Source organism: Hippocampus bargibanti, linkage group LG11 (genome assembly GCF_051943395.1).
Source record: "Hippocampus bargibanti isolate YZ-2025 linkage group LG11, ASM5194339v1, whole genome shotgun sequence".
Lineage (NCBI taxonomy): Eukaryota > Metazoa > Chordata > Actinopteri > Syngnathiformes > Syngnathidae > Hippocampus > Hippocampus bargibanti.
The window spans coordinates 5333947-5350365 of NC_142744.1; the positions used below are offsets into that span (position 1 = coordinate 5333947).

The 16419-nt window shown below is 40.3% G+C and overlaps 1 protein-coding gene across 1 annotated transcript in view; it reads right to left on the minus strand.

The window, feature by feature from the left end:
- Positions 1-12824: 12824 nt before the first annotated feature.
- Positions 12825-16419, minus strand: part of eif2b3 (eukaryotic translation initiation factor 2B subunit gamma) — a 38682-nt gene continuing 35087 nt past the window's right edge. Inside the window, exon 12 of the mRNA XM_089008221.1 lies at positions 12825-12987. Coding sequence (XP_088864347.1) covers positions 12935-12987 — 53 coding nt within the window. The 3' untranslated portion in view covers positions 12825-12934. The remainder of the gene's footprint in view (positions 12988-16419) is intronic.

Below are 16419 nucleotides of genomic sequence, written 5' to 3' on the forward strand. Positions count from 1 at the left end.
AAAATTAATTTCCCATAGGAAACCATTAAAATGAGAATAATCCGTTCCAGGGTCCCCATAAAACACAATTTTCTACTTTCTTATTTTCTAAGCCTTAACACTACACAAAATATACCTTATGTTATGTATAATAAATGTGCTATGGTATTATAATTAAAGAAATAAACTGTACTATATAATAATAAGTCATAAAATCATTTTATTTACCTTTGTGATGGTCGCTGATGTACAGTAAAGTCTCGTTATATCGATATCGGATATATCGATAGTCCCGGTTATATCGATACTATTTCTATGCACGCACGGAGAAAATTACATGCAAACAGGGTCGGATATATCGATAGTCCCGGTTATATCGATATTTTTTCGGACTCCCTTGAATATCGATATAACGAGACTTTACTGTAGTTGCCTCTTGATGATATCCGAGTGATGGTGCCGTGCTTTATCGGCGATAATACCCTCACTGACACTGTCCCCTGCTAGCTGCTTTTCGTAAATCCAAATCAACAGAAGTTTTTCAACTTCTTCTATTGCCTGAGACCGTTGCTTAGACAACACAGAAACACCCATAGCCACACGTAGCAATGCTAGACTTAGCATACTGGTGGTGGGACGCTAAGTCACACAAACGCAGACCTTGTTCGTGTTTCTTAATGATCTCCTTCTTCTGCTTGACCGTAATTCTGTTTTGTGACCTCTTCGGCTGAACACTAGCCTGTGGTGGGGTCTTTTTTGGTCCCAAAAAAAGCAAAAATATTCACTCGATAACAAACCACGTCTGCACTTAGTGCACTGAAAAAAAGTGGGTGTGGAAAAGTAGTCCGGCAGCCACGGTGGCGCTGTTCGACCGTGTGGTTTGGTGTTCATCCGCCGAAAACTAGTCCGCCAGCCATTGTGGCTCGCTGTGTGTTTCCCGAAAACTAGTTCATATGCCAAGATCATATTCTCGCGAATTTAATGTTCGTAAAATGAAAAGTTTGTTAGCTAAAGCGTTCGTAAGCCGAGGTATCACTGCACTTTTAAACCTATTTGATACTCTGTTTTGATTTTATTTCGATTTTTTTAATGCATTTATCTGTGTTCATATGAACCATTTACGAAGTTTAACCATTTAATGTTGTTTTGATGGCATTCACACTCACCGCTGCCTCCTGGTGTTTGGGAGAATAATAACTACGGCAAGCGGCACGGCGTGTAACGTTCATGCGTCAAGAATAATCCGACATTTAATAATAATAATAATAATAATACATTTAATTTTTAAGCGCCTTTCAAAACTCTCAAGGTCAATTTGCAGTCACAGGATACGTTTTTCTGTGGGTGAGCAGCGGCAGTCACACGCGCCAGCATTCACTCAACCCGGAATAACTCAAATAGATAGAAAGCTATCTAGCTAGCTAATACGTAGATAGACAGCTATAGAGCTAGCCAGCGAGATAGCTAATAGATAGCCACCTAGATAGCCAATAGATAGCTAATAACTAGACAGCCAGCCAGGTAGCTATCTAGGTAGCCAGCTTTAGCCAGGTTTTAGCGCGTTGCCACTGCCATTAGCTCACTTTTTTGTTGAACATCTGCCCATCTACTGTTTATTCTCCCTCATATTTATCTGTTCCTATAGAGGAGCTCATACGTAGCCGGAACATAAATTTCGGGACCCCCCACCCCTTCTACCCCCCTTGTCGTGGTGGAATACGGCGTGACAGGCTCGGGTTGGGTTTGAGGGGTAAGAGGGAAACAGGCAGCTGGAAATGGGAGCTCAAGTGGAATGTGAGGAATTGGGCTGTGTGGTAGCCCCCCCCCCCTTCAAGCCTAACAAACTCAGGGAGGTCCGAGGCCTGGTCTGGAGGCCTTGGATAAATAAGCTGTCTGAGATGACCATGCGTTGCGCAGATATCTGCCATCACAGCGACTTGCAGTGCGTATACAAACCACCCAGGGTTCTCTCTGTGCCCCACATGGTCTCTCGTTTGCGTCCATTTTTTCTATAAACAGACCCCTCATTTAAAGGACAACCGACGCCTCGGGACAAGTTGTGTTCATAATTTGTAAAATCACTTCAAATGACTTCTACTGAGCGTATTTTACAAAGATTCCACCGCATATAGCTATATTTTACGTTTTAAGACTCGCGCTGAATATTTAGGAAGTCTTGTTTTTGAGTTGGTGATGATTCCGTACGTGACGTCACATTAGGAACGCCCTTGACCGAGAAAGCGACACACAATGCATTTTGGGTACTTTGTTTGGTCTGAAAACTTTGTGTTGATAGTGAAATTAGAAGGAAAACACATAAATAACGCGATGGTGAATTGTGTGTTGCACCAAGACTACTATTTGATACTAGTTGACAAATCAGCCCATTTCCAACAGAGCTTGGGCGCCATCTTGTGCATTTTCTGGGCACTACATTGGAGTCCAGACGCCTCAAAATAATCCGGAAGGACTTCTTTAATCGATTGCAAACATTTATACTTTCCTCTTCAGAACTATTTGAATCATATTCATAACTGGATGAGCAACAAGAAAGCATCTTCTCCGAATCTGACGCCATTGTTTCGATTCTCGAGCAAGGCAAGACGTCTTGGCGTGACGTCACGAAAAATGGGGCGGGACCTTCTGAAACTCACCATTTCCGAGGACGTTTTGAAGTAGTCTTGGGACACTTTAAGTCATTTTTATTGGTGTTTTGCATTTGACTAAAAATATCAGCCTGCGTGTTTTGGGTATTTTAGATGCTATAAAACGTTTTTCTGATGTCAGTTAGGAAACAAAAAAATGGTGTCGGTTGTCCTTTAAGGAATTTTTGGACTCCCCCTGATGCCTCCATCCTTGCGACACATTCATATTTTCTCCCTCGTTTTTGGCCTCCTGACTTCCGACCAACCACCAAGCAAATGTGCATTTTATCTCTCCCCAGTGGCTCCATCCATCTGTCCATTCGTCCATGCATGCATGGCTGGCCGTCCGTCGGTCTGGGACGGACGATTGAGCCACTCTGGCATCCATCTGCCTGGTAGCAGACGAGACGTTTATTTTGCAAAGAAGGTGGAATCAAGCCGGCGCCCCAAAACACTTTTTGAATATTACTTTCAATGTAAACAAGATGGTGAATAACATTTCAGGACGCGATAGATTTTACAACGTGACTCCACTAACATTACCACTATGGTCTCAAAATGTTTCATTTTTATTCATGTAACGTCCCAACTTTATTGTCGTTCTGGAGAGATTGAGACTTTTCCTTACGACTATTCAGATTTTAGTTTTTTTGCGTAACATTGACTTTTAAATTGTATTTTTTCAGTCTCACTGCCATTCACAAATTTATTCAAGAATTGAAAATACGACGTAGGCCGCCATTCCTGAATTAGTTTTTGTTTTTTCTTGCTGTGATGCCGATAAAGCGCGGTCCAGACCTCTGGCAATGTTTCTTCTTTTCCACAAGGGGGCATCATTTCCCTTTTTTCCATGTTAGCGCCTTGTTGCATCTTCAGTTGTTGTTAAAAACGTATTTAAACCAATATGTATGTATTGCAATGTATTTTGGACATCCACCCTCATTTCACGTTTAGATAACTCCAGACCCAAATCATTTAGGAATTAACTTGTTTTCTGATGAAATAAGAGTGTGTAAGGTTTGTTACGCTGCAATGAATGTTTAGGTAGGCCTGAAACTCAACATTCTGTGGATCCTGGAATTCGAGTGACAACGACAAAAACCCTGGCACCGGAGTGGACACATTTTTGCACATCGCCTGGCTGTGAATGAGTTAACATTGGCAATCGCGACTCAGCTTGCGAGCATCACATGAGCAAACTCAGAACTCGTGATTGAAATAGCAATGGCAATGTTATTTTCAATCAATAGCGAGTTGCAAAATGGCCGTTCCCTCGAGACAGGATAACATATGGAAGATTAGGAACATTAGGACATTTTTTATTTAATTTTGTTGAGCGACATTTAAAACACATAAAATCCATGGCTTAAGTCTACAAAAAGCTAAGCAGTCGTTGATATAGTTCAACAACAAACTTGTTTGCTAATTTGTGGCTGTCATTTAAAGGACAACCGACACCATTTTTTTGGTTTCCTAACTGACATCATAAAAACGTTTTAGAGCACCTAAAACACGCAGGCTGATATTTTTAGTCAAATGCAAAACACCAAAAAAATGACTTAAAGTGTCCCAAAACTGCCACAAAATGAGCTTCAAACTGTGGATTTTCAGAAAGTCCCGCCCCCAGTTCGTGACGTCACTCCAGGACGTCTTGCCTTGTTCCAAAATCAAAACAGGGTGTTCAGATTCGGAGAATATGCTTTCTTGTTACTCATGCAGTTATGAATATGATTCAAATAGTTCTGAAGAGGAAAGCATACATGTTTGCAATCGATTAAAGAAGTCCTTCCGGATCAATTCGAGCCGCCTGGACTCCAATGTAGCGTCCTAGAAAGTGCAGTAGTTGGCGCCCAAGCTCCGTTGGAAATGGGCTGATTTGTCTTCCGGGAATTTGTGTCAACTAGTATCAAATAGTAGTTTTGGTGCAACACACAACGATTCACCACTGCGTTATTTGTGTTTTCCTTTCGCCATCAACACGAAGTTTTTAGACCAAACAAAATACCCAAAATGCATTGTGTGTCACTTTCTTGGTCAGGGGCGTTCCATACGTGACGTCACGTCAGGCATCGTCATCAACTCAAAAACAAGACTTCGTGAATATTCAGCGCGAGTCTTAAAACGTAAAATATAGCTATGTGCCGCGGAATCTTTGTAAAATACGCTCAGTAGAAGTTATTTCAAGTGATTTTACAAATGATGGACACAAGTTGTGTGGAGGCGTCGGTTGTCCTTTAAGTGAGAATTTTCAGTAGCCTTATCTGGATAAATAAAGCTTGAATAAAACAATAAAAGGGTCATCTCTGTGTTTCTATTTCATTTCAAGATAGAGAAACACATAGAAGAGTTCACCCTAATTTTCTATCACGAAGGCAAGATATACAAAACGGCAACAAGTTACCCATAGCGACACTTTTTCGCCATGAAAAAATGTCTCTTGTCAGAAGAGGCGAGCGAAGCTGCCACCCACAGTCTCAGCACAAGATTAATTATGATAATGCATTTCTTTGCCGCCTTTTGTGGCCCTAATGAATGGTTGGCCTTTCTGGGGGCCAAAAACACACAAAACCACACAAACGCACTTTTTGTCAAGTCTTTGTTTGCCGCCTTGTAACAGAGGTATTGTCGGCGCAGCGGAGCAGGTGGCGACGGCGACCCGGACCTGCGCTCTTAAAAACAAAAACCTCGCAAAAGTCTCTCAGTCTGCGCCAGACATTGTTAGCAAACAGAAGGGGGGATCCATTTTTAGCTAACATCCATTCCCAACATTCAGTCACGTCTGATTAAAGAGAACAATTAGCGGCCAGTTGAGCTCAGACCTCTACTGAGGCCAAACGACCCAAATTTGGATCAGCAGCACATTGTGTGGTGGAATGTTGAAAATGTATGACCATTCTTTTTGATTACATTTGGTGAAACAGTTCAAAATATGTCAAGAGCACAAAAAAAAGGGATAGTGATACCTTGGCTTACGAACTTTATTGGTTCCCAGAGTGTATAAGGCGAAAAGTGTGTATCCCAAAAATCAATTTCCCATAAGAAACCATTAAAATGATAATAATCCGTTCCCAGGTCCCCATAAAACAATTTTCTACTTCCTAATTTTCTCAGCCTTAAAATGACACAAAATATACCTTATTTTATGTATAATAAATGTGCTATGGTATTATAATTAAAGAAATAAACTGTACTCTATAATAAAGTCATTTTATTTACTTTTGTGATGGTCGTTGATGGCTTGATGGAATGGAGTGGCCGGTTTCATCAGCATTATACACTTGATGAGGAACGTAACCTTCTTCTTTAACCATCTTGAGGGAAGATCCCTTATAGGTGCTTTCTCTGTGATAATTTTATCTAGTTCCTCATTGACTGCGTTCCGTTTAGCTGGGTTGATAGCTTTTTGCATCAAGTGTATAGATGGCTTGTGCGGGTTGTTTGTGGAGCATATATATATATATATATATATATATATATATATATATATATATATATATATATATATATATATATATATATATATATATATATATATATATATATACATACATATATACATATATATATATATATATATATATATATATATATACATACATACACATGGGCTGACCTTAGCCAGGCACGGTTGGAAAAATCCTCAAGGCAGCTGCCTAATTGCGCGTCATTTCTATGTATGGCGATGCAATAAACAATCGGACAGGAGATTAAAAAGGCCACCTGAGAGCTCCAGGTCGCTGGTGTGTTTCTTCCTGTGACTTAACAGGCAAAGCCATTTAAGATGTGATCCCAATCAACCACCCAGCCAATGTTTAGCCAATTAGTTTGGGTGGGTGGGGGGTGACAGCCAGGGATGTCTGGGCTGTGTGTGAGTATTATTGGGGTTGTGATGGCGTACATGGTATCTTTGTCACACACAGTTAGCAACATAAGTGTTGCAACTACAAAGCTTGTAAAATGGCCGCATGCATTCAGATGTTGAAGTTAGAGTCGGCGGGGGGTGTCGTTGCTATGTGCTAGTTGGAGGTGGGTTGGTTGGATGGTGGGGTTGCAGGGGGGGGTGTCATCTTGAAAGGTAGCGTGTGGATGGGGGGAAAAAGTGGGAGGGAAAATCATTTGTGGCTGGAGAACACAGAAGACAAATTGAGGAAGTGTTGTGCTAATATGTCGGGGTCAGCAGCAAATACACACACACATACACACACACAGGTTTGTGACTGACTACCACTTGGGTGGGCTTCTCCCTCACTCCGTGTCTCCTTGCTCACCCACGATCAGCCCTCAAGCCATGAAGCCACCCAGCTTCTCGGCCAACCCCCCACCGACACTGCCACCGCAACACCAGCCCATCCCCATTTGGCCCACCCGCCTCCCTCCTCACAACAACACCCCCACTACTCAAATCGACAAGTCCAGCCTACCTTCTTCTCCACTGTTGTCCATATTTATCACCGCCTAACATCCTGGCCCTTATTATCCGTGGAATTGATCTATAATATACTTATAGCTTTTATTTTTCAGGAGAAGTTACCGTGCTTTCTCGGCAATTAAACCCTCACTGACACTGTCCCCTACTAGCTGCTTTTCGTGAATCCAAAACAACAGAAGTTTTCCAACCTCTTCTATTGCCTGAGAGCGTTGCTTAGACAACACAGAAACACCCATAGGCACACGTAGCAATGGTCGTTTTAGCATACTGGTACTGGGACGCTAAGTCACACAAACGCACACCTCGTTCGTGTTTTTCGATGATCTCCTTCTTCTGCTCGACCGTAATTTTCTTTTGTGTCCTCTTCGGCTGAACACTAGCCTGTGGTGGAGTCTTTTTCGGTCCGAAAAAAAGCAAAAGTATCCACTCCATGACAAACCACATCCGCACTGAATGCATTAAAAAAATGCTACGTGTGTTTCCCGAAAATTAGTTCGTATGCCAAGATTATATTATCGCGAATTTAATGTTCGTAACATGAAAAGTTTGTTAGCTAAGATGAGGTATCACTGTATGTCCTGTTTTAAAAGGAATTGCACAAGTTGACAATGGCACCACGTTAAATTGGTCGATTTAGTTTTTACCTGTAGCTTCCATTAAAGCAGAGATTGGTGAAAATCGCTTTGTGTCAACAGCCGCTCGCAACACTGTCGCTCTGGTTCCTGTGAAAATGGGTATAATGTAAACAGCGAAACTCATACACTTTGTTTTGGTGCTATTCCTTTAAAGGACAACCAACGTCTCCGGACAAGTTGTGTCCATAATTTGTAAAATGGCTTCAAATGACTTCTACTGTGCGTATTTTAATAAGATTCCACCGCATATGGCTATATTTTCCGTTTTAAGACTCGCTCTGAATATTCAGGAAGTCTTGTTTTTTAGTTGGTGACGAGTCCGTATGTGACGTCATAAAAGGACCGCCCCCTGACCGTAAAAAAGACGCACTGTAGCGTCCTTCCATCACGTCAATGTATTTTGCTGTACATGTTTGGTCTGAGAACCGGGTTGCACCCAAAAGCCTCCAGAAGAGGGAGTCCAAGCTCCATATAAGGAATTTACCAGCCTGTGGAAGCGGAGGTGTCCACTGGAGGTCGCCATTTCTGATGATCCATTGTTGCCCCAATGTTGCCTCAAAATGGCATGGAATAAATTCTTTAATCGATTGCAAACATGTATGCTTTCCTCTTCAGAACTATTTGAATCATATTCATACCTGGATGTGTAACAAGAAAGCATATTAGCATAAAAAACAAAAAAGTGACATCGGTTGTCCTTTAAATATTGATTTTTTTTATGAAAAGCATCCAAGTGAAACATCTAAGACGTAGATATGCGCTCATAGCGTTCACAGTTCATGTCTCACCTCATGAATTTGACACGAGGAAGGTCACTCGCTCCCTCTTCCACCAATATTCTCCACCATCCACACTATTTTTCTTATTCAGGGGGTGATTCATTGCAACTCGACACGTTCATTTCCAGACATCATTTTCATGAGTTTGAAAAGAAAACAAAACAATAAAAAAAAGGCGAAGGCTGATATGTTGACAACTTGGCCTCAGTAAGCCCATCCTTCACGACCACACGTAGTGCGTATCGTGACGAGTGCAAAGGGAGTTAGTGCGGAGCTGGAGTTACCCAACCGAGGAACAACAGCTGTATTTTATTTTGGAGGGATTGTGTGAGACATCAGAGGGTGTCAACATCACAATTGGACGATCAACTGTCGACACCCATTTGGGAACATTGAGGCGACCGCACCATGCTGAAAACAATACGGCGCGATCATTCCTGGCCAAATTTCATCCCTTTCAAAGCGGGACGTTGAAGCCAGATGATGCGACGACGACGGCGGTGGCGTGGCGCCGTCACGTGACATGAAAAGTGCTTGGACGTACATATTTGTAATAGTCATTACATGGTAAATATTCAAAATGTGAGTTGTTTAAAGTATCAGTACATATCGTTGATGAAAATATGACATTCATCCAAGCCAGTGACTTGCACGTTTTGGCAGCGGTACGATACTTGGAAGGGTGCAGCATATCTCAATATTACATATGTTATGTTTAATTTAACAATTTCACGATAACAAGCTGTACGATAAAGTAACAATATTAAAGGACAACCGACTGGCCAAGTTATGTCCATAATTTGTAAAATCAATTCTACTGAGCGTATTTTACAAACATTCCACCGCATATAGCTATATTTTATGTTGTAACACTCACGCTGAATATTCAGGAAGTCTTGTTTTCGAGTTGATGACGATGCCTGACGTGACGTCACTGAAGGAATGCCCCTGACCGAGAAAGCGACACACAATGCATTTTGGGTACTTAGATTGGTCTGAAAACTTTGTTTTGATCCGTGTTGATGGCGAAATTAGAAGGAAAACACAAATAACGCAATGGCGAATCATTGTGTGTTGCACCAAGACTACTATTTGATACTAGTTGACACAAATTCCCAGCAGACAAATCAGCCCATTTCCAACGGAGCTTGAGCGCCATATTGTGCATTTTCTGGGCGCTACATTGGAGTCCAGACGCCTCGAAATGACACGGAAGGACTTCTTTAATCGATTGCAAACATTTATGCTTTCCTCTTCAGAACTATTTGAATCATATTCATAACTGGATGTGTAACAAGAAAGCATCTTCTCCGACCGAGAAAGCGACACACAAGGCCTTTTGGGTACTTTGTTCGGTCTTAAAACATCGTGTTGATGGCGAAAGTAGAAGGAAAACACATAAATAACGGAAGAAAAACGTAACGTAACTGTTTGTGATGTAAGGTAAGAATCTGTTTTAAATTAGATATCAAGTAAACAGGATGAACTTAATAAAACCATAAATAACGCGATGGTGAATCGTTGTGTGTTGCACCAAGACTACTTTTTTTGATACTCGCTGACACAAATTCCCAGCAGACAAATCAGCCCATTTCCAACGGAGCTTGGGCGCCATCTTGTGCATTTTCTGGTGACGTAACACTAGACCAGGGGTGTCAAACTCATTTCACATCGTGGGCCACATATGGCCTCGGTAGATGTCAAGTGGGCCGGACCATCAAAATGATACCATACATGCTATAAATAACCAAAATACTGAAACTTGTTGAAAACACACCAAGCACATGGATGGATCTCTGTAAAAAAATATGACGTGGTGCATTTTTCATTGAAAATTCTACACTGCTTATCTACTTTTCTCCACTTGGATAATGACATTTTGGCTAATGAGGGTGTTGAAATCATGGTTGAAAAAAAAGACCTCGGTTGAAAAAAAAAACACAAAGCTGTTGTCTCCTACGTTGATCGAAACAGCACCACTCTATCCCCTAGTGGACAATCCATGAATTGCACTTCATTAAAAATGTGAATTCCATGTCGTTTGTGCATTTTTCCCACTTTTAAATTATCCTGCGGGCCTGATCAAACTTCCTTGGGGGCCGGTTCCGGCCCGCGGGCCGTATGTTCGACACCCACCTGCTCTAGACCTATTAACTTAGGAATTAACTATTTTTTTCTGATGAAAGAAGAGTGTAATATTTCTTACGCTGAATTGAATGTTTATGTAGTCCTAAAATTCAATATTCTGTGGGTTCTTCAATCTGAGTGAAAATGACAAAAACCCTGGCACTGGAGTGGACAGGTTTTTGCACGTCTGGCAGTGAATGAGTCAAATTCGAATATTGCAAACATCCCAACTTATGTCAAGGAGAATCCTGACCTTTGAGAGCGAGTCGATGCTCAAGACTGTCATTGTGTTTGTGACATCCCATGTGGAGTGGAGACTTTTGAAAAGCATCTTGTGGTCACAGCTGGGTTTTGTCGAACCACATGACGGGGTGCCCGATGTGCCTTTACTACGACATAAGAGGGGATGTGGAAAGGGGGGGGCGAAAGGGTAATAGGGGGGATTTCAAACTAGACTTCATGTAAGCATTTTATGCTCTCTCATCAGTGAGGATTTCCTCCGACCACTACTGACACATCAAAAATGATGCAGATTCATTTTTCATTTATCCTCCCCCAGACACAAAAGGAAAACGGGGCGGTTGTAAATCACCCGCAAAAAAAAAAAAAAAAAAAAAAAAAAAAAAAAAAAAAAAACAACAACTTAGCATACAGACAACTCTCACCGCGTCGTCTCTCGTCTCCTTTCGTGACTAAAGAACTTCCAACCTGTAATTTAAGAAATGCTTTTGCCAAGGGGATGCAATAAATCGTGTGACAGCAAAAGGGAGAAAAGACATTTGGGGATGGGGGGTAAAAAGAAAAAAAGAAGAAAGGCATTGGCTACGGATACGCTTCCGTGAGGGCGGGGCTTTGCTGTTAACTGATACAGGATCAAGCCGGGTGGTCCACAATCAACACACTCGCCATTTTTGTAATAATAATACATTTTATTTATAAGCGCCTTTCAAAACTCTCAAGGTCTCTTTACAGTCACTGGATACGTTTTTCTGTGGGTGAGCAGCGACAGCCACATGCGCCAGCGTTCACTCAACCCGGAAGCAACTCAAATAGACAGAAAGTTAGCTAGCTAGCTAATAGATAGCTATCTAGACAGCTATATAGCTAATAGATAGCGAGCTAAATAGCCAGATAGCAAGCTAGATAGCTAATAGATAGCTGTAAAGTGTCATTGAGAGTTTTGAAAGTTGTAAATGGATTATTATTATTATTATCATAAATAGATAGCTAGCTAGATAGCCAGCTAGCAAGCTAGGTAGATAGACAGCTGGATAGCTAATACATAGCTATCTAGACAGCTATATAGCTAATAGATAGCCAGCTAAATAGCCAGGTAGCAAGCTAGATAGCTAGTTGATAGCTGTAAAGTGTCCTTGAGAGTTTTGAAAGTTTTAAATGTATTATTATTATTATTATTATTATAAATAGATAGCTAGCTAGATAGCAACCTAGGTAGATAGACAGCTGGATAGCTAATAGATAATAGATAGCTATTTAGACAGCTATATAGCTAATAGATAGCCAGCTAGATAGCCAGGTATCCAGATAGATAGCTAATAGATAGCTGTAAAGTGTCCTTGAGAGTTTTGAAAGTTGTAAATGTATTATTATTATTATTATTATAAATAGATAGCTAGCTAGATAGCCAGCTAGCTAGCTAGGTAGATAGACAGCTTGATAGCGAGATAAATAAAAAGCAAGATGAAGAGTCAGTTCGGCAGTTACTCATTTTAAAAATAAACATTTAACCACTAACCTATAACATGCAACATGTACAGTTATAATAATAATAATAATAATAATAATCATCATCATCATCATCATAAATTTATAAGTGCCATTCAAAACTCCCAAGGACACTTTACATGCCCATTAGTAAGCCTTCTTTTAAATGACAACAAATTCAAAATGTGCACGTAAGCCACTTATTTAGTCATGTGACGCAAATCGTCCATATGCCTCTCCAGTTCATCTTTTCACCGTATGTGGCTTCATTTTTCAACTTAGATACTGTTGCGAGACACGCTAACTTTTATACGTCGTTTGAGTCGCAAGCACAAAATGACTTTTAAGCCTCCCCTATATGTAATTTTCGTGTACAAAAAAAAATAACCCAATCCCAAACACCATTGTGGCGACCACTCCTACCGTTTTTGCTCGACATCGGCGGACATGGCGCTCGTTATCTGTTGAACTAAAAAAATAAAATAAAATGTGCAGAGATGACAAGACTTGAGTGGATTGGAGTTGTTTTTTAGTTTTTTTATTGAAACGCTAAAGGTTGCGTGTAAAGTGTGTCACCGGTTTGCAGGGGTGTGTGTGACGGTCAGGTGACGTCACTTAGATCTCCATCAGTTGGTCTGTGCCGACAATGACTTCATTGGTCCTCTCGGCTAAAGAAGCAAAGGATAAAAAAAATGAGGATTGTTAAAGTTATTCTCAAGGGGGGAAGGGGGTTCTTTAGGCTAAATGTGTTGTAAAAATTCAGCAAAAACAAACGTTTTCAAAACAGCCATTCACAAATTCAAGGAATTTACGAGGAATGTAAAATAATAATAACAACAACAATAGCAATAATAATAATAATAATAATAATAATAATAATAAATATAACAATTATTATTGTTATTATTACTATTATTATTTAAATATTACTGTTTTTTATTTCGAGATGGCGCCAAGTGAGTGGCTGCTTTTACAGCAACTCCTGTATTTTGTTCTTGCTGCTGTGAAATGTAAATTTCTCTATTGTGAGACGAATAAAGGCTCCTCTAATCTTATCATAATAATAATAATAATAATAATAATAATAATAATAATAATAATAAATAACAATTACTATTATTACTATTGTTATTATTTAAATATGAATGTTTTTTTACTTCAAGATGGCGCCAAGTGAGTGGCTGCCTTCACAGCAGCTCCTGTATTTTGTTTTTGCTGCTGTGAAAAGTACATTTTCCCACTATGAGACGAAAATAGGCTCATCTCATCTAATCTAATAATAATTATTATTATTATTACAATTAGTATTTAAATATTAATGTTTTTTTTACTTCAAGATGGCACTGAGTGAGTGACTGCCTTTACAGCAGTTCCTGTATTTTGTTTTTGCTGCTGTGAAAAGTACATTTTCCCACTGTGAGATGAATAAAGGCTCATCTAATCTAATAATATTATTATTAATAATAATAATAATCACAATAATAACAATAATAATAATAATAATAATAATAATACTAATACTACAAATAATAATAATAATAATAATAATCTTTTCCTTTCGGCTTTTCCCTACAAGGGGTCGCCACAGCAAATCAGTGTTTGTTTTGGCCAAGCTTAATAATAATCATAATAATAATACATTTCATTAATAAGCGCCTTTCAAAACTCTCAAGGATATATTTTACAGTCATAGGTTAAAGACTCTAAGGGCAAAACGCATGGCACTTCTTCTCGAGTTAAGATGCATGGAAAACCGTGACAACTGGGATGGTCTTGCTTTTCCAATCCTCTTGATTGCCAAGCTGCCAACTTCTAAAGTGGATTTGTGGCTTCGAACCGCAAAAGGGGAGCCCTTGTGACCCAGTGTCACGTTTCGGGGCCCGAGTTAAGTGAGAAAAGCTGGGAAGCCGTAACAAATGTCAACTCGCTTCAAAGACCGGCTTGTCAAGTCGGCGCAACGTCAATTCAGTGGTGATTTTTTTTGTGGGGAGGGGTGTCGGGGGGGCTGCTATTAGATGATGTCGCATGTAGTCAGCACACAAAGGACCACAATTCTCATACAAAATGTGTATTCCTTTCTTGCACCAAAACATACACATTTTTAACTCACTCGCTGCCGAATTTATTTAGGAATTGAAAAGTGCAACGTGGAGCGCAATTCCCGAATTTGTTCGGGTTTTGTTTTTTGATACAGCGCTGGTCAGACCTCTGGTAATGTTTTTCCCTTCCACGAGGGGGCAGCATTTGCCTTTTGTCCATTTGAGTGCTTTGTTGCAGCTTCAGCTGTTGTTAAAGCGCTATATAAAGCAATATGTAAGCATTTTATTTTGTAAAGCTGCCCCCATTTCAAGCTCACATAACTCCTGACCCATATAACTTAGGAATTAACTATTTTTTAATGCAAGAAGAGAAGTGAAGGTTTGTATGCTGCATTGAATGTATATGTAGTCCGAAACGTCAATTTTGTGTGGGTCTTGTAATTGGAGTGAAAATGACAAAAACCCTGGCACCGGAATGGACACATTTTTGTACATCCTCTGGCAGTGAATGAGTTAATATTTAAACATACATATTTAACCCTTTAATGTGAAAAGTTGTCCACTGGAGTAATCACTGTCCCTGAAAGGGTTAAACGGCAAAGACGAAAATGAAAGACAAGTTTGAGTTCGTTTTAGAGGCGTAAAATGTAATTAGATTTATTTTTGGGGGTTGTTAAAATATTATTATTTTAATATTTTAGTATGTTTTGGTTTAATAAGATAATCTTGAGCAGTGTCAATTGGCCGAAAAAGGCAGACGGTCCCTAGACCAGCTGTCCTGTTTATATTTCAACTATCGGGTTGAGTGAACGTTGGAGCGTTGGCTGCCGCTGCTCACCCACAGAAAAAAATGTTATCCTGTAACTGTAAAGTGACCATGAGAGTTTTTAAAGGCGCTTAGAAATTAAACGGATTATCATTATTATTCGCTTGCTATTAGCTTTCTATTTGCTAGCTATTTCCTAGCCAATAGCTATATATTTGCTAGCTATTAACTATCTATTTTCTAGCTATTAGCTATCTATTCACTAGCTATTAGCTATCTATTCACTAGCGAGCTAGCTTTCTATGTATTTGAGTTACTTCCGGGTTGAGTGAACGCTAGCGCGTGTGGCTGCCGCTGCTCACCCACAGGAAAAAAAGGTATCGTACAACTGTAAAGTGACCTTGAGAGTTTTGAAAGGCGCTTAGAAAGTAAATGTATTATTATTATTATTATTATTATTATCTCCTTGCATGCAACATTTAAAAAAATATGCAGATAATGCTGACCGCGCAACACAAAGCCTAATTGGAAATTTCCGACGCTTGTGAACGCATCCGAGAAGAGTCCCGAAACCGATGCGGCGTGGCAAGTCTGAGCTCATGCTGCCTGCTACCTGAACCTCACAAAGGAAACAGATGATGCCTGAAAGTACGTCTGCCCGCGGCCGCTTGACACGCCTCCAACCGAGCCCGTCCAGGCCCCAAAACATCTGGGCCCGTCCAAAGAAAACGCTAAGCGAGAATAATGTTCCATTCACGCCAAGCGGCTTCTAGTGTGAAGGAATCTCTTCACAAAATGGCCTTTTTTCCCTCCCCTCGACTGTGCGCATGGGAAGATAAACAGCGTGTGGGGGGGCACCGGGATTGCGCTCGCTCCATTTATTGCGGCGGCTCATCCGTAACGCATAAACAGAAATGTCATGACATATGGGTGCCCCCCTGACTTCAGCTTGTCGAGTTGCCGTTTGGCTTGATTTTTCATTTGGTGAATTATGGAGGCCACGCCCCTTAACGGTACATATTCCAAACAAATAATATGGTATGAACGGTAATGGTCGCCAAATTCTGATATTTGAAAGGATAAAAGTCCAATCAATTTTTAAAAAATGGAGACGAGGTTGTTGGTAAAAATGTGCGTTCACATCTTATTCGTAATTACCGTATTTTCTGGAGTATAAGGCGCACCCCCAATGAATGGTGTATTATCAAACTTTTTTCATATATAAGGCGCGCCGGAGTATAAGGCGCACCACCAACGAATTGTGTAGATTAAAAATGTTTCCACATGTAAGGCGC